General features: G+C 44.3%; 1 protein-coding gene across 1 annotated transcript in view; it reads left to right on the top strand.

The window, feature by feature from the left end:
• Positions 1-19,160, top strand: part of LOC147748891 (myomegalin-like) — a 1,575,921-nt gene that overhangs the window by 1,215,463 nt on the left and 341,298 nt on the right. Inside the window, exon 29 of the mRNA XM_086928761.1 lies at positions 9,780-10,030. Coding sequence (XP_086784887.1) covers positions 9,780-10,030 — 251 coding nt within the window. The remainder of the gene's footprint in view (positions 1-9,779; positions 10,031-19,160) is intronic.

Below are 19,160 nucleotides of genomic sequence, written 5' to 3' on the forward strand. Positions count from 1 at the left end.
CCTTTTCTGCCTCCACCCTCTCATTTGCATCTGCGAGAGCCGGATTATATTCTGCTGCTGCCCCCGTCTCCAAAACCTCAACCCCACTTTCCAATACAGCTTCTGAATTGTTTTTAGAATATACTTCTAGCAACGCCTGCTCCTGAAATGCATTATCAGCCAGGACATTGCCCAAGTTTCCTGGTATTCCTTCCGTCATTCTCCCAGCACTCACTTTAGAAGTGTGTGGGGCCGTACTTTTCTTTTTACTAAAGAATATCTGAGGGACCTTTTTATTGTCCATTCCCTGCTCACCTCCTTGAAACAGTGTCCATACTGCACTGTACTCCATCCGCAGTCACCCGCTGCATACCCCACCCGGTAGCAGCACCTCTATTCACAGACACCGCATCCACCATAACGCAGGTCTTCCCTCATCTTGCCAACTTCGGCGGCATTCCGCTACAGCTGAACCTGGAAGGCCCCGCTTCTCACAACCACCGGGCTTGCCGCCTCTGAGCAATCCGTGTACTGCAGCACTGTTGAGCCCTTCAATGGAGCGCCGCTGGAAACAGAACCTTGAATCAGACGCCTACGCGCCTACACAAGCAACTTTTCAATACCCCCGGTGAGTCTGTAATACTTCTGAATCCTTATTCTGCCAACTCCGTGGCTCTGTCTATCAATTTTTCCCCATAGACCAGGAAAAGGGGGAGACCGGGAGCTCACTGCTCACTCATCCGAGCCGTCGGACGCCATCTTGCCTTCAGAGTCTAGAAGACTTCTCTAGTGAAGTTTCTCAACAAATTTGGGTACTTTACTGCCTGAATGGTCTGGATTTTAGACTAATGGCAGCCACTCGTAGCTCTTCCAACATTTGCATTTTACAGCTCACAGTGCTGAAGCTTCAGACATAAAAGTGCCTGCCAATAAAACAAGCACTGCTACCATTTGAGAACATTTGTGCTTCCCTGAAACTTCAGCTTACACACAGTTCTGGCTTCGTTTGTGAAATAGCAATGGTATACTAGTACCATTAACAACTGATTTGAGGACAACCTCTGTGGGTGCCTGGAATTACATTGAGGAACGCTGTAAAACATTTTATGAAACTAGATTTAAAAGCAAAATTGTTTGTTGTTAGTTAGCAGTGTTTTGCTAAATGTAAATCAATACAAAATAAATACGCCACTAATACAGAAAATTGTTTGACTGAATTCTGTTTTGTGACCCTGGTAGCTTCATTTGTTACAGAGAGGCGTTTTTTTCTCCATCTTTTATGAAAAAATGCTGCAAAAACAAACTCAGAGACTGGCTAGAATAACATTAACAAGAATAAATAGATCAGATGACGAATAAAAGTGATTTGACCAGGACCATGAGTTCTTATCTAATTGGAAAGCCATTAAAGAACTGTAAGACCCCTATTCCATGGAGAGCACAATCTGCATTCCTGTTTCCTATAAATGCTCTGACTTTGAAGTCAGCAAAAAGCAAAGTAAACACCAGGTTCCTTCGAAGACACTGCTTGACAATTACCCTCTATCTTTGAGTGCACAGCATAAGTGATGAAATAATAACAGATTTACAGGCCTGTTTACAGAAAAGGAGCTCTCAGAAGGACACTACCAACGAATGTTTTGCCATCGAGAGGACAAAGTGAACCTGGAGAGCCTAAGCTAGCAAATGGAAATTAAGGAAATATGAGTTACAAACCACAATGCCAATGGCAAGCAACGGGCAGAATGCATTCCCAGGTCAACTTTCTGAAACACTTCAAGATGTCTTTGCTATACCAGGCAGCTGCTCTCTCTGGTGGGCTGTGGCCTAAAAACAGCATCAAAAAAACATTTGGTCAGGTTTGGATGACAATGACCTTTTGGCAGGTTGCTTCTGCTCCATAATTACCTTTTTTAAGCTTTGGTATCGTGGGAAAACATTGAAAACCTGTTCCACAACTAATTGCTGTAAAATTAAATATTTCCCCAAACTTGAAAAAATCTAAAAATAAAGGAAGGAATCCAACCGATCCCTTTTCAGCTGCAGCAGGCACATGAAAATAAAAAATAGAACAAATCAGCACACCACACTACATTAAAAGTGTATGTACCAGTTTCATTAAAAACAGACATCTGCAATTTTTTGGGTCACTAAAATAATGCATTTTAATATGATATGTATTATAATGCAATCATTTCAAAATTATATATCTTTTTTAGCTTTTCAATTATCTTTTTTTCGAAAGCAAAAGCACAAACAAGAAATTGATATCACGTAATCCATCGCTTAATCGTAAACATACAAAAAACTAGTTTTAATAGCACAAAATGCAGTCAAAAAGAATCTGGAGAAGTTTGCATTAGTTTGTGTTTTTTAGCAGTATACATGTGAATTTATATTGGCTGTCATGCAGTATACATGTATCTCCAGTTTGTTTATGTTCCAATGTTCGAAGGTCAAAGAGGTATATTGCAACAGCAATATCTAATCAGCCGTAACAAGCATTGGCAAAAGCCAATTAGTTTGACTTTGCCAATGCTTTGTGTTCACCACTATTGACTTTGAAAAGGCTAGAGGCTTTTATAATGGCCCCATACTGGCAAAGTCAACTGCAGCAACCGGCCACCATGAAAGTGTATTTCTTATGCTTTCAAGATGTGTGACACAATGTGGCATAATGCAATGCAGTGGCCATCTTCAAAGTGTAGATAATAATACATTCATACTTCCAAGATTGCAGCAACATTGCATGAAAATCATGTTTTCTTACTTTAAAGATGGCCTCTAGTGTTGCTTCACGTCACGTTGTATCACACTGTTGGCTTTTCCAATGGTAGTGTATCTTAAACTCTGACAGCATTGGTAAAGGCATTTTCGGTGGTCAGTATAGAGTGTGAGAGGGGTGGAGGTAAAGGGGTAAGATAGGGATCAAGCGCTTAGCTTGCTGATAAATATGAGATCTCTAAATGTAACATGCGCAATGGGAAGCTTTTTAATTGCCTTACAGGAGTCAATGAAGGACCTGGTTATATAAATTACAAGGAGTGGGGTTGAAACATGACGTTACCTACGCTAGGGGATACTCCGGGACCCTGATTCCTATGGTGGGTGCACAAATGTATACCCAATATAAGTGAACCCCCCCCCCCCCCCCTTGCTCCGATGATTAGGTACCACCTACGGATTGCATGAGTTTTTTATTCAATTTTATCAGGATTTTATTGTGTTTTATACTGTTTTAACGTTATAGGGATTGTACAAATCAGATTTTAATTGTATGTATTGTAGCTCTTTTTTTACGCCTCAATATGCTAAATAAAAATATAATAAACAACAGGAGAGGGAACAAGCATTGGCAAACAAATAGGTTTCACTTCAGTAAAATCTATTGGTTTTGCCAATATTTTATTTTACATTTTACACAGATGCGCAAGCTGCTGTGCAGCAAGTCTTAAAGTTACAAAACGTGTGTTGAGTGCATCATAGTGCTTTTTAACTTTAAGACATGATATACAGCAGCTCATGCTGCTGTGTAAATGTCTAAAGAATAATGACAAAACCAATAGTTTTTGCAGTGGAGGTGAAACCTATTGGCTTTGTTAATGGTTCTTAAAGAAAAGTAAACTTTATGAATAAATTATATCATGACGGAACAGTATACTTTCTGGTACTTCCCTGTGTTCTAGTTGTTTCTGTGTGTAACAATCAGGTAGGTACCTGGACACCTAGCCTGCAACTTGCCTGTGGCCTCCAATTCCTGCTTGTTCTAGCCTCATCCAGTTACATTGCCGCTGCCTGGGTTTTCCCACCTGGGATTTCTCCACTCATCATTCTTCCCGCCACAGAAGCCTCACCCACTCTATTACCTTCTTAATGCAGACAGCAGTGTGTGACTGCGTACTGGATGTGCCATTGGTGTGCCAAAATCAAGCCTGTCTACGCCTGGCTGCGCCTGGACTGCACCCAGTGCCACAATCTCTGGCCCTCTCGCCCCCCCGAAGATACACAATCGCCAAACTCTACACTCTCAACCACGGATGCTGCGACAAACACTGCCAACCCACCCTCCAAGGTAGGACTTTTCACCTGCACCCACTGCCTCTTCACTTGCCAGCACATATAACAGTCCACCCACCATCCCTACCCTGAACACACCGCAGACACCCCCTCAACAAAAACACCAATGTGCATGCACCCCTCTCAACACACGCTCACTATGCAAACACACCATCCAGATTTGGCACCTCATCTCCACCCTCACACCCGACGTCCTCTTCCTCACTGAGACCTGGCTCAACCCCACTTGTAATGTAATGTAATGTAATGTAATGTAATGTATAGGCATTTATATAGCGCACTACTTACCCGGAGGGTCCCAAGGCGCTTCGACCGCTGCAAAACCCTTCCTGGCTTCCCTGAGAGATGGTCCCTTAATGGGTATCTCCAGGGTGAGACCAGGCATCCCCGGCGGTCTGGTGGGGCCGTTAGTGAAGATGAGGCAAGCTAATGCCCAGAGTTGCCGAGTGTGATCGCTGATCAGAGTGGGCACCGAGGCGAGAGAATTATCGAGTCCGCTGACCCTGGTCCAGAAACCTGCCGCGCCGGGAATCGAACCCTGGTCACCCACAGCGGGTGCATCAACAAACCTGGCAGCGGAGATGCCATCATACACAAGGAATCCATCTAATCCATCACCACAAATGATGACATCACCAAAGCAATGGGCTTGGGTGATGTCCGACTCCAAATAGATAGCAAAACCAACATCAGAGGCACCCTCATCTATGTTCCTCCAGGACCACGTCCAGCCTTCTGCAACTTCACCGCCAACTTCATCACTATCCCCCTCTATAGACTCCAACAAATAAATTTTCCTTGGTGACCTCAACTTCCATCTCAATGACCACAATGATATCAGCACCACAAACAAACTCATCAACAGTTTGAACAACATCAGACTCACCTAACTCACACATGACTCTAGGCACACTGCAGGCCACACGCTATACTCCCTCATCACCTCCTGCAAACACATGAGGTACAGACACACCAGGGAACTCACCTCAACTGACCACTCTATTGTCCACTTCATCATCACCAGCTCAGAGGCCTTCACCCCCAGTCTGCCCAATGGCCCCCACCGCAGCTGGAGCAAAGTCTCAAAGGACACCTGGAACAACATCCTCAACGCACCCCATCTCTTCCAACACCCTAGACTAGAATGTCAGAAATTTCAGCAATTAGATCACTAACTGCGCTGACAGCATTGCTCCCATCATCAACAACACCCGCAGAAGGTCCACAAAGCAGGCTAGGTGGTACACTGAGGACTTCAGAACTGCTAAACGCCACAGAAAATAACTGGAAAGAAGGAGCACCAGCAAGGACATGACCAATAAGACCGCTTTCAAGAGGATTGAGAAAATCAAAGAAAAAAGCCATAGCCTCATGCATCAAATCAAGCTCCAATAACAGCAAAGAACTCTTAAACATTGTCCCAGATTTCTCCAACCCCTCAGCTGCAACAAACATTACCCCCTCAGAGGAACTCTCTGATAACCTTGCAAACTTCTTTCATGACACGATTGCTAACATCTACAGAAACTTCAAATCCCAGTCCTGGGCAATCGACTTCTTCAAGCAACACAATGACCCCGCTACCACCACAGACACCCGACTAAACAAATGGAGCTTGCTCACCCCACAGGATACTGCCTCTTTCATGAACTCGGTCCACTCTAGGGCCCCAACCAACCCCTGCCTTCACCATATCTTCAATCTGAGCAAAGTCAGAATCATCCATGTACTCCCCACCTTGTAAAACACATCAATAGCCATGGCAATCTTTCCCAAGGACTGGAAACATGCAAAAGGCAATGCCCTACCAAAGGAAACCATCAACAGACACCAGCAAACTCAAGCAACTTCTGATGATTTCCCTGCTCCTGACCAAAGTATTATAAAAAGCCATCAACCAACAACTCTCCTCACATCTGGAACTGAACCTCCTACCCTACTTCTCCCAATTGGATTTGTCAGCGACCACAGCACCAAGCCAGCCCCAGCTACCGACGACATCGGAACCCTACTTGACTGAGGAGAGACTGTGGCTCTGGTCCTCCTAGACCACTTTGGCAGCCTTTGATATGTTCTCTCACCGCACACTCATCACAAGGCTGCACAACATAGGCATTCTAAAAGAGCCACTTTCAGATGGATTGCCTCCTTCACTGGAAGAACGCAAAAAGTCTGCCTTCCCCCTTTCACCTTCGAATCCAAGAAAATCATCTGTGGAGTACCTCTAGGATCCTTGCTCAGCCTCACCTTCTTCAACACTTTTTTGACAGCTCTGGCCAGCATCGTCAAAACCCATGAACTCAATATCATATCTGATGCCACAAAACTCATACTCTCCCTCTCTGAAGGTACCACCAAGACCAACTTTCACAACCATATGACAGACATGGCCATCTGGATAAAGGACAACTGCCTGAAGCTCAACACGGAACCTAGGCATCATTCTGGGCAACAAGCTAATCATGACGACTCAGATCAACTCCACTTTCCCCTCCTACTTCTTCATCCTCCGCATGCTTCGTAAGATATTCAAATTGCTACCCCTAAGCTCAAGACACTCCATCACCCCGTCGGCAGGTACATTCTTTCACACAGTGTGGGAATGCTCTCAGATTCAGAGATATTGGAACATCCTGTTAGAGGAGCTGGGACTTGTTCTGAGTGAGATGATTCCTCTGAACCCTCAGTTTGTTCTGCAAGGAATATCTACTGAAATTGATCTCCGAAACCCAAGTTGACTCTGCTTCAATTGGCATTAGTGGTGGCAAAGCACGACTTGGCCAAGGCATGGGGGGCAACGGTGATTCCATCTCTGACAGAATGGAAAAACAGCAAGGCAAGGATATGTATATGTTGGGGGAATGACATATGAAGTACGGGGTTGCCCCAAAAAATTTGGGAAAATATGGAAGCCATGGCTCGCACACTATGGGCTTTCACTCTCTGACTCACAACGATCCCCCGGGGGGGGGGGGGGGGGTAGGGGGGGGTTGCACGGGTTGTGCTACCATAAGGGGCCCACAGCCCACAGTAATGTATAAGAGTATGATGCAATTATCTGATTGTCGATCACTTTCGTTTATGTATTATGCTGCTGCTACATTGAAAATTTTACCACATTTCGCTGCTCAACGATGTTTTAGTAATGTAAGAACATTTTAATAAACATATTTATAAACATTCTTTTTTAAAAAAAACACTCCATCACCCAGGCATTAATATCTCGAGCTGACTGGACTACGACAACACTCTCAATGCAGGGATTTCAGCTCACCTCTGATTACTACTAAAGAGCACTGCAACCAGGCTTGTTCTGGATCTCCATAGAAGAACCCACATCACCTCCCCACCCAGGGAACTCCACTAGCTTCCTGTACAGAAATGGTGCCAGTTCAAGCTCCTGACCCATGCATACAAGGCCCTATGCAACTGCGGATCCACCTACTTGAACCACTGCCTGATCTTCCATCAGCCCATCAGCCACCTCCACTCTGCATCCCTTTCTCTAGCCCTTCCCCGCATCCGACATAGCAGATACAGAGGTCGCTCTTTTTCCTACCTAGCAACGTAAGCATGGAACGAGCTATCCTTTCATCTACGGACCTCCCTATTTCTTACAGAGTTCCGAAAGTCCCTGAAGACCTGGTTATTCGGCCAATCAACTAAACCCTTCCAGCGCCTGGATACCTCATGGGTGGCAAGTAGTGCTCTACAAATCTACTGATTGTTTAATTGATTGATTGATTATAACCCATTTATGGAGAGAAAATCTCTAAATTCCTCATGGAAAGACCTTTTACTTTGCCATGAAGAGATTTCCGTGACTTGCTGGCTGCCCGGAGGGGTCTGGGTTGCTGGCTGAGGACTGACGAGCATGTGATAATGTGGGAGCAGCCTCAGCAGAAAATGGGACAGAAGAAAATTGTTAGATCTGCTTCACTGACGTTAGTAACATCCTTAACTATTTGCATACAGCCATACACATGAATGGAGCCAAAGAAGGCGAACACTGCTCCTGTGGATAGCACAAAGGCGCTGTTCTCGTTTCTTTCGAGATGCGCGGTGTTACCTGTGACTCCCGATCCCCGGCTCTGGCATGGGTGCTTTCATGTCCCCTCAAAGGGATTTAGCTTGTTTACTTTGCTAGAATAATCAGCGCAATGACTGCCTAAATATGTATAGCCAGGGTGCAGGCATGCACAGGGAGAATTGGGAGTGAAGGGGTGAAGAGAGCTTGCGCTCAATCACCAAGTAGCATTGTCATTCAAGAGTTACTAATCGATATGGATCATATCTGTTGGCGCCTTATTGTTATTACTGGACGCTGGCTCCTGCACAAGCTTCAATTTTTGAACGACGCTCAAGGGCTTTACTATGTAAAACATGTGTGGATGCATGCATGTGTGTACTTTGTTTTAGCAGCACTCCAACATGCTTGTGACACTCACTTTGCAAAAGCATACATAGGTTTATCTTTACACACGGAAGGAATCTCAACACTAAATAAAATGCACCAGAGGGAGTTGGGAGTGAAAGGGGTAAGAGAGTAAATTAAAAAAAAGTACCACCAGAAGTATGCAGCGGCAGCAAGAGTAAGTGGACTGGCTACTGGAAGCAGTACTGGGGCCAGGCTCCATGACAGGATGACAGAGGCCGAAGGCGAGGCGTTGCCCAGCAAGAAGCCACATGGGAGCCAGCCAATGGTAGGTAGAGCGCGTGGAGCCATGTGAGAGCCAGAAAATGGTAAATAATGTGATGTAGGTATCTCGTGAGAGCCAGCCAATGATAAGCAGAGGTAGGTAATGGGCGTGTTGTAAGCCCCTTTTAAGATTTTTTTCTTTAAATACAAGCGATTTCGCAAGTGCAGTGCATGCGCTGTGTGGCGAAACTTAAAAATGACCTGTGAAAGGGGGCAACAAGAAGCACAGGAAAGTGTTTCGAGACAATATCAAGTTTATCACTAAGTTTTCCAACCTGAGCAGGTGTGCAGCAGAGTAGTCAACCACACCTTTGGCCTTATCTATGTGGAGACCCATGTAATACTTACTCAAGGTCTTTCTTGAGACATGGGGAGAAGCAAGAGAGGAGGAGGAGGTAAGAGAGAGACTGCTGTACTTGGAAGAAAGGTGGGAGGAGTAAGACAGGGTAGGAGAGTTTGGGGAAGCTTGGAAACGAAGGAAAGCACACTCTATATGCAAAATAGTCAGAGAAAAAAGTGCGACATGCCCTCAGATTAAATGCTAAATGAGAAATTATAACAATAAAAGCCAATCAAAAGTGAGGGTAAAAAAGTGCTCCAGGATTGGGAAAAAGAGAAGAACAGGAGGAAAGCCATAAAACAAAGATCAGGGAGCTAAGGTAGACAGGTCATGAGCAAGAGACTGACTTAAAGTCCACTCTGTGTAGTATTGGATGCAATGCTGTCGGCAACATACACCTGAAGCTGTCTAAAGCAAGACTGCAAAAATACTGAATTATTCTCCTGTCTTCTTCAAAAGCCTACCTAAGCCGAGAACGGACTCAGCAAATAATTGCGTAATTAAAACATTCAATTACTATTGACTTAGTTATTATGTTTATCTGATCATGTACTCACTGTGCTCTGTAGAAGAAGGTTAAATTCTATATGCTTTTTTTAAGATCTTAGATTGTGAGAGTGTACTCCTTAACACATCAGTTATTCCACTCACACAATGGAACTAACAATATGCCCTTTTTAACAGATTAAGCAATGAGATCTGTCAGAAGGATACGATGATAGAAGTTCTGCAGTCCAAACTCCAAGGGCAGTCACTGACTCCCTCCAGCAGCTGTGCAGTTTCAGAGTCAGACCCATCTGATAGAACATCCTTTGTGTCGGATGGCCAAGTCTCCACTAATGATGACTTCGAGGCCTGCTCCGATACTGATGTTGCCAGTGAATACCACCAATACCAAGAGTCCGGACCGAAGGCCCAGTCCTGTGGCACTTCAGGTAAGAACATAGATACTGGCAGAGAGGAACTATCAGCCACATGTATCAAAGGAAATTGCATTCGCAAATGGTGCGAATCGTTTGCGAATGCAATTCCCATTTTGGGGATGCATTAACATTTTTGTTATTTTCGCAATTTAAGAAATCGCAAAATTGCGATTTCTTAAATTGCGATTGCATTTAAAGAATCTGAAATTGAGATTCCTTAAATGCAATGCATCAAACTTTAAAAATGTGCGAATTCGCAAATAAGGGGAGCAAATTACCATGAAGTTGACCTTGCATTTTTCAAAGTTCCATTTTACACACACATGCCCTTGGAGCATGTGAGTGTGCAAAATGTACTCCTAAGCAGATTTCAGGGGTGCAACAGGGTGTCCTTTGGACACCCCTGCACCCTTGAAATTGCATTCTTAATTTGTGAATTTTTAATGGTGAATTGCAAATTAAGAATGTCTTTCCATTCATTCCTATGGGCCTCTAGGCCCATAGGAATGGATGGGGAAGTATTCCTTAATTGTGATTCTCAATTACAGAATCACAATTAAGGAATTTTAAGAAATCTCTATTTTTATAGCGATTTCTTGATGCATTGCAGTTTGCAATTCCTTAATTGCGATTCCTTATTTTTCACAATTAAGGAATCTCAAAATGCAATATTGATGCATGTGCCTGTACATTTCCACAGAACACTGCATTTCAAATGCTATTGGTAGCCATTTGTGGAATCGACCTAATGAATCTAGGCAACTGTACTGGGGTGCTTCGTTCCGTTCCCAGCATGTTTCACAGAAGGAATCACATTTATAAAGGTTTTACAATTATTTTACATCCCACCGCTCACTCCGGGCTTTAGGTTACCTACTTATTTAAGTGCTTACTGCTGAACAGTATTTCTTTTAGTTGGGATCTCACCACAAAGGCGTCAGATATGTTCCTAGAGAATTAGAAATTAGTCAAATTAAGTAACCTTTGACTGGTGACACCCAGTGGAGGGGGAGGGTGGTGGGAGATTTCTGCTGGGATTGATTGGTATGTAAATACCGTTTTTTTAAGAACACATACCATAACTGCAAGTTGGAGGACAGGCGTACTGATACTGGGGAACCAGGCCACGTGAATCCATAAATGTTTGTTTTTATCAAGTTTGTGATCTACTTCCTGTAACTCTATATTCAGGACATTTTAGTATGGTTTTGTGTTTCTAATTTGCGTCTATAAAGTATTAGTTAAAACCATACTTTCATGTGCTTCTTCTTTCAAATAGTGAGTATAAGTTGGCCATACATACAGAGCATATGCATGTATTATGCTTTTATATTATTACATATTATTAAACCATATATTATTATCACAATGTTTTTATCCCATTACTTTACATATGTCTTTCAGCGAGGTGGAGGAAAGAAAGGGAACTGGATATGTACATACATTTCAATCTTATTTGAATGTAAAAATGTAAATCAAGGGTGTCCACAATTGGGAGGTGAGGGTTGATGGTGCTCAAACGTCAGGATCCAAAAGGGCAACACTTATATGACGCTCTTTGGGTCAGATGAAATATCTACCAAGATCCTGTACATGGAAGTGACCGATTACATTGGACAGATACCCAGTGTGCCTTGTGTGGGCTGAAGAAGCCATCTAAGTGCAGTGGACGACCGATTAAAGCACCGGTGCTGTGTAAGCACCAGAGAAATGAGGTATACCTACTCATCCATTTTAAGGGAGCATGAATCTTCCAATCTTAATTGCACTGCACCATTTAACTATATGTCTGGCAAAGCACAGCATGTGGAGGACGGGCCTGCCCCGGACAGTGCATTAACGTTAGCCGCTTGCTGTTTTTGGGGGACCTTGTGTATGGTCCTGATTCAGCACAGTTGTCTATGCTTTCGGGCTCTGGTGTAGTCAACAAACAGATTGCGCCACTGGTTGTATAGACCTGTAGATGTCAGATGAAAGTGTATTCTGGGAGCTAATATCGATAGAACAAGTCACATTACAGTGAAACATATTTGGTACTTTTGGATTTGGGAATTACGAGATGTTGAATTGAGATCACGTACTCGTGGACTTCTGGAGAACATAATTATTGATCATTATTGAGGGCATTACTGGGGCCCTATATTAATATGAAGATTAGGAACTGGGACTTCAGGATATTATGAATAAACTATATCTGAGATATTATTAGTGGTTACTTTATCCACGAATATTACGAAGACTAGAGTTTACGTGTTATTGATACTACCCACTGATTAAAATAGGGGTTCAATCAGACGATAAATTTAGATATAGTGACTTTGAAAATCGCCAATGCGGGATGCGTTTGATAATCAGTAGGACTTATTAAATGAGCAATATTGAGATACGTGTTGAATATAGTCATCATACATACAGCCCTGAGGAAGTCATTGAGCACATACAAGTACATGACGAAACACGTGTTGGCTGCGCTTTTTCTCTTGCAAAATAAAGAAGATCTGCTTTGTCTTTGGAATACTGACTGAAAATAAAAGGACGTGAAGAAAGGACCATTGAATTGAATTGATGGCTTATGGACATATTGGGATTCTGATTTATATTTGCGATTTCTTGTGGATTATGATTACAAGTGAAATACCTTTGGAAATTGCTGTACCTACCCAGGATAATTGAGTATTGTTTATATATGTTACACTTTTTGACTTTCAGTCAATAATGTATGGTGCTCAGGGAGGATCTAAACCAACAACTCAGGAAGGATCTAAACCAACAATGATACGAAATCATGACTTTATCGCTTCTCCAGCCCACTGAATGCAGTGAGCAGGGGTGTGGACCTGTCTAACTGGCTGACCTATTGTACTAAATGGACTGGGTGGAATGACTTACCTAATAGACTTACTGTTACTTTTACATAACAGATAACTTTCTCCCTACACTGACACATACTTCGACATTCTGATCTGCAATCGGCAAATTCAAAAAGGACAGGAGTTTTCAGAAGCAGTTCATAATACAAAGTGCTCTGAGTCTCTGTGCAGGGAGGGCTGAAGCAGTACTGTGCACCTATGCTATGTACGGATTCCTTTCGCCTGCTGCGCGAGGCCTGCACTATAGGTTAGCATTATGGGGACCTGAGGCTGGAAAAATATTTGGTGAGCAGCACTGTTAGGCTCTATATCTGTGTTTGCTGCTAGAGAACCGCCTTATTACAGCTGTGTGATCTCCTAAACCCCATATCTGACTTTTACATTACTGCTTCTGCGTGTATTGCCTGTTTCAGAGCATTTGGCTTCACAGTACTCTTACAGACATCAGGAAATTGGCCCAGGGGATCAAAACAGACTAAAAGAACATTTGAATAGTGGAGACAGGGATGCCATTGCACATTTAGTCAAAACCATGGAGACCAAATTCAATAGAATAGGCCTGAGTTGGTTATGGTGACAAGAGAATGATTAAGGCTGTGGGCCTGATTGGTTTATTGGGGAAAGTTATGTCAGATGCTATATATACGATTTGTTTATTATGAAAGGCTATGAAAAAGGCAGCAGGCCCATGTTTAAATGCAGAGGACTTTATGAGTTGATTCTTATTACACCGTGTTAAAGCCAGAAGACACGTTTTTCTAACATGGATACTCACAGAGCACCATAGTAGGCAAGGGTATTGGTTATTCCCTCTGACAATTCCTATTTTTGGAATGTAATTATTTTTTAGGGTCTGGCTTGAAAGCACAGCTGTCTACCAGGGCTTATGTGATTGCCAGAAAAACTGATTGAAATTGTAGGTGGGGGACTGTGATGTGATCCACACGTTTATCTTTGTCTCTTCTTGTATATAATTGAAAAATAGTTGTGTTAGGCCACTTAATAAATAGTTCAGTAGCTCATAACCGATACAGACATTTTTACACAGGTTCCAGGTCAGATACAGTAGATAGCATCTGATAGAAGACTGGAAACCTTCCAGAATTCGTCAGCCAGGCTCATCCTCAACCTTCCACGTAAAAATCACATCACACCACACCTCAGAGAACTGCTCTGGCTACACAAACACACTTAATCCAAACTCCTTTCCATACACACTCAAGGCACGACACAACTCAGGTCCCACCTACCTGAACAGTCACATCTCCTTCCACTAACTACCCAGACAACTCCGCTCTACAGGACCCCTACTTACACACATCCAACCACATGCAGAACCAGATCAGGAGGAAGGGGGTTCTCTTACATCGCTCCTAAAGCACAAAATTGCCTCCCACTTCACATCAGAGCCTCCTCCTCTCTTCTTGAATCTCGCAAGAGGCTGAAGACCTGGCTTTTCGATTAGCCAGCCAACCTTAGGTAGGGCAAGGAACACACACCTGCTCAGCCCCTGGATATCCCAACAGGTAAAAGTGTGCTTTACAAATACACAAAAGTTAACATAACATAACAAGAGGTTTTGCACAGTGTAAACATACGACCAATAGAGTAGGAAGAGGTTTCACATTGTAAACTCGATCTTTTAGGATGGGCATTTATATTAAACTGCTTGCTAAAAATAATAAAAGATGTTTTATATTGTAAATTCTCTGACAAATGCAGTAAGGAGTGATTTTACATTGTGGCGTCTCTGACAATTGCTATAGCAAGAGGCTTTATATTTTGACTTTTAAATTGTCAACTCTGTGGCAAATGCCTTAGAAAGGTTTTTTTTAACTCGTCCCTGTTTAGGCACAGCCACAGAAAATGAAATGCTCGGTATCTCTAGACGGAGAATTAATGTTCAAGAAAACATATACTTTGGGTAAATTTATATTGTTTGATGGGCCTATCTAGGCAGAGACATTATGATCATGTTTATGTTGATGTTAAAGCAACAGGTTTACTTTATTGAGTATTTACTTTGGTGAAAGTGGCTGTGGGCCTCTCATTTTACAAGTTGACCATCTTGACAAGCCTGGTGATTTAATCTTTTGGACTGTAAAAAGCTTCGCTTTCCAAAAGGCCCACACAAGGCCATCTGTTTTGTTTACAATTAAACCCTGCTTGGGAATACTTGCAAGGGTTTGTTTCTAAAAATGGACTTAGGTACATAGTTCAGAACATTTGCGCCAGTAGTGATGGAACAATTTTCAGAGTGGGCTGCTGACATCAATCTCTTCCATTACTGAAGTCATAAGGATTGTGAAAAGTCCAAGAGCCACACAAAGTATAACACATGGTTTCAGCAGGAGAGTCGTAAGTGTGTAGTATTTAGATGGTGGTGCATTTTGGAGAACACTGCTGTAAATGTATTACTAATGCATCATGCGGTAGCATACAGTCATTTACAAACAGCACCTTTTCTCTTAAAGTGGCCACTAAATATGCACAGATGTACATTTTTACTGATAAAACTATATAGCACACAAATAATGTGTGGAAATCACGTTTCAGGGAATATTTACCATTTGTGCATCACCAAGTAAAAGTGTCTTTATTTGTTTTGATCCTATTTAAATCTTTGTTTCCATCACCATTCAGATTTACAAAAACTGTGCATGTGCGGCTTCTTTCTTGCTTTCCTAATGGCTGATGTATTATGAAATATGCGTACAGTTACTTTTCAGACATTTAAGCCTTTCCTTTCGCATTCTGTGTACCCCAGTACGATTGTCACAGAGTTAATTTTAAAAACTCCTCTTTGCAGTCATGGAAACTGCTCTCCCCTCGCTCATTTCTTTGTTGAGCCGCTGCCCCCAGGAACTCTCTGTTTCCACATAGAAGTTTGAGGCCCTACTCCACCACAGGCACTTGCCTGCGCTTCATCCCTGGTAGTCCAGTGGGAGAGCCTTGCTCTCCTGCTGGTCTGCTCTGCCAGCCTTCTGTAGTTTTTTGCCTTTCTCTGTCTGTGCCTCATTTGTGCCTTTCTTGTGCTTTTTTCTCTTTGTGCTTTTTTTGTGCCTCTCTGTCTTGTTGTGCCTTTTTTGTGCCTCTTTGTCCCTTTTTGCATTTATTTAGGTTTTTTGTCTCTTTTTGTGCTTCTTTTTCACTGTTTTCACACTTTTTATTGTTTCGCTCTCTTCCCGGCTGCTGCTGCCCCCGCGGCCCCTTCCCCTGCGTGTTCCAGCTCCTGCCTCCCAGCTGCTCTCCCTCCCCCGACCCCTACTTAATGGCGGTCGCTGCGCGGCGGCGCTGCTTGCGTGCCAAAGGCTCGTCAAACATAAGCCTGTCTGAACCCGCCAGTGACCCGACCATGACCAGCGCAAGGGACCCCGGTCCTCTGGACCCCCACCGCTCTGACTCAGCGACACTCCTAGCACTCAACCCCGGAAGAAACACATCTGCCAGCTGTTGACGCCAAACATCTACCACGGCAAATTCTCCTGCCGACACTGCAGCCGCACCTTCACCCACTTCGGATCCCTACAGCTACTGCCAACCTTCCAGATGACAGTTCTCCCAAACCCCTGAGCTGCATCTTCCTTAATGTATTCAAAGAAAAGCAAAGGTGTCCCCACAAAATGGACAAAATGAAAATGTGTCCAATTTCAATGAGTGTTCCCTGGAGTAAACCTATTCTCTAAAACACAGCATGCCATCAATTGGGCGGGAAAGGCAAAGGTACAAAGTGTTGTGTTAAGCTTGTCACAATATGCTCAAACTGGACAACCAAAAAGTTATTACTCAACTGCTGCTAAAAAGCCAACATTGTCGCTGTGTTTTAGAGAATAGGTTTACTCCAGGGAACACTCATTGAAATTGGACACATTTTCATTTTGTCCATTTTGTGGGGACACCTTTGCTTTTCTTTGAAAACTATCTTCCCCCCAGTCCCTTATAAGTCTGCGTGGGGTCCTCCTTCTATTTTACAACGAAATCTTCCTTAATGTATACTCCCTACACAGACGCGCAGTAGAAATATGGGACCTCCTCAACACCTTCTCGCCCAATGTCACCTTCCTCTCAGAGACCTGGAACCATGCCAGCTCCGCACCCGACATCGCAACCACGTACCCGACTGGTAGAAGATCCAGAGAAAAGACTGCCCAACCACCCTGGAGGTGGCCTTGCCATAGTACACAAAAACTCCCTCCGACTTCTCAACCACCATCTCGAACGACTCATTGCCCCGCATGGAACACTTCCACTTCCAGATCCAGATCAGCCTCAAAATAACTACGCAAACGCTCGCATACAGACCTCCTGGACCCCATATTCTGTTCACTAACACCATCGCAGGCCCATCGCGTCCCACGCCCTCACCTCTAGGGACAACGGACTACTCAGAGACCTCAACTTCCACCTTGACAACCTCAACGACCCCAACTCCAACGCCCTCCTGGACAACCTTGCCAACATCGGACTGAAGCAGCTCCTCATCACCCCCACCCACAAGGCAGGACACACCCTTGATCCCATCTTCGCAGGAGGAAAAAACTTTTGCTTCAGTCATGCCATTCAGCCCCTCTGGACGGACCACCACTGCGTCCACTTCTCCTTCTCGAAACCTACCGCACACAAGCATACAGCTCACCCCCATGCAGAAGCTGAAACAAGATCACCGAAGAGCACCTCAACTCCGTCCTCAGCCCTACTCATCCACCCCCATGACCGACACCAACTCTGCTGCCAACGAAGTCCAAAGATGGATCGCCGTCTGCGCAAACACGTTTGCCCCCCTCCAAAACTCTGACAGACAACGCACCACAAAAGCTACCTGGTTCCCCACAAACCTCTAAGAGTCCAAGTGCATATGCCAATGAATCGAGATAGCATAGAGGAACAGCAAAACCTCAGAAGCACGCACCCCCTACAAAACCACCAAAACAGAACACCACCAACTCATCAGGTCCACAAATAGGAACTTTATCCAGGACAGAATCCTGTACAACTCCCGCAACTCCAAGGAACTCTTCAGCATCAACAAGAATTCACTCAACCATTCAGTGAAACCTCCAATGTCCCTCCCTCCCAGGAACTCTGCAAAACAATTGACTTCTTCTTCCATCACAAGATCAGGGCTTTCTACAGCAACTTCTACGAACAGAACCAAGGCACCAACACAACACCGGCCTCCAGCGACGCAACCCAGCCGACCATCACTGCCTGGACCCCTGTCACCACAGAAGATACCGCAAAGACGATGAGGAGCATACACTCTGGGGCTCCTACTGACCCCTGCCCACCGCACGGGGCCACCTCCGCTACAGCACCTGAACTATGACGTACAATCAACTGCACCCTCGAAACACGAACATTCCCCGATGAGTGGAAATGAACATAAGTCAAACCCCTCATCAAGAAGCCCTCCACAGACCCGACGGACTCAAGAACTACAGATCCATCTCTCTATTCCCTTTTTGAGAAGATCATCAACAACCAGTTCACAAGCTTCATAGAATCAGAATCCAACTCGATCCTCGAAATGTCTCAATCCGGATTCCACAGTAACAACAGCACCAAGACCACCCTCCTAGCTGCCACGGACGACATCCACGCTCTCCTTGAACAGAGCCACATGACAGTCCTCAATCTACTATACCTCCCAGCAGCATTCAACGCCGACTCCCACCGTACACTAGCCACCAGACTCCAAGACACCGGCATACAGGGAACTGCCCTAGACTGGACCCGTCCCTTCCTTGCTGGCCGAACTCAAAGAATCAGACTCATGCCTTTCCTCTCCGAACCCACAGAGATCAGATGCGGAGTACCCAAGGATCCTCCCTCAGTCCCACACTCTTTAACATCTATATAGCCCAACTCACAGCCATCGTAAGAAAACACGGAATCAGCATAGTATCCCAAGCCGACTACACTCAGCTCATCCTCTCCCTCACTAAGGAACCCAACATCACCAGACACAGTTTCCAGGAAGGAATGAAGGTCGTTGCATCCTGGATGAGCAGCAGCTTCCTGAAGCTCAACTCGGACTCAAACGCAGTCCTGTCCTCGAATCCCCCCCCTCCGCATGGGACAACACCTGTTGGCCCCCAGCCCTCGGCAACCCTCCCACACCCACGGGCCATACCCTCAACCTCGGCATCATACTTGACTCCTCCATCATCATGAACCAACGATCAACGCCGTATTCTCCACGTGTTCTGCATACTCTGCAAGACCTTCAAATGGATCCACCCCCGAGTCCAGAAAGACTGTCGCCCACATAC

The sequence above is a fragment of the Lissotriton vulgaris genome, chromosome 1_1 (assembly GCF_964263255.1).
Source record: "Lissotriton vulgaris chromosome 1_1, aLisVul1.2, whole genome shotgun sequence".
NCBI lineage: Eukaryota > Metazoa > Chordata > Amphibia > Caudata > Salamandridae > Lissotriton > Lissotriton vulgaris.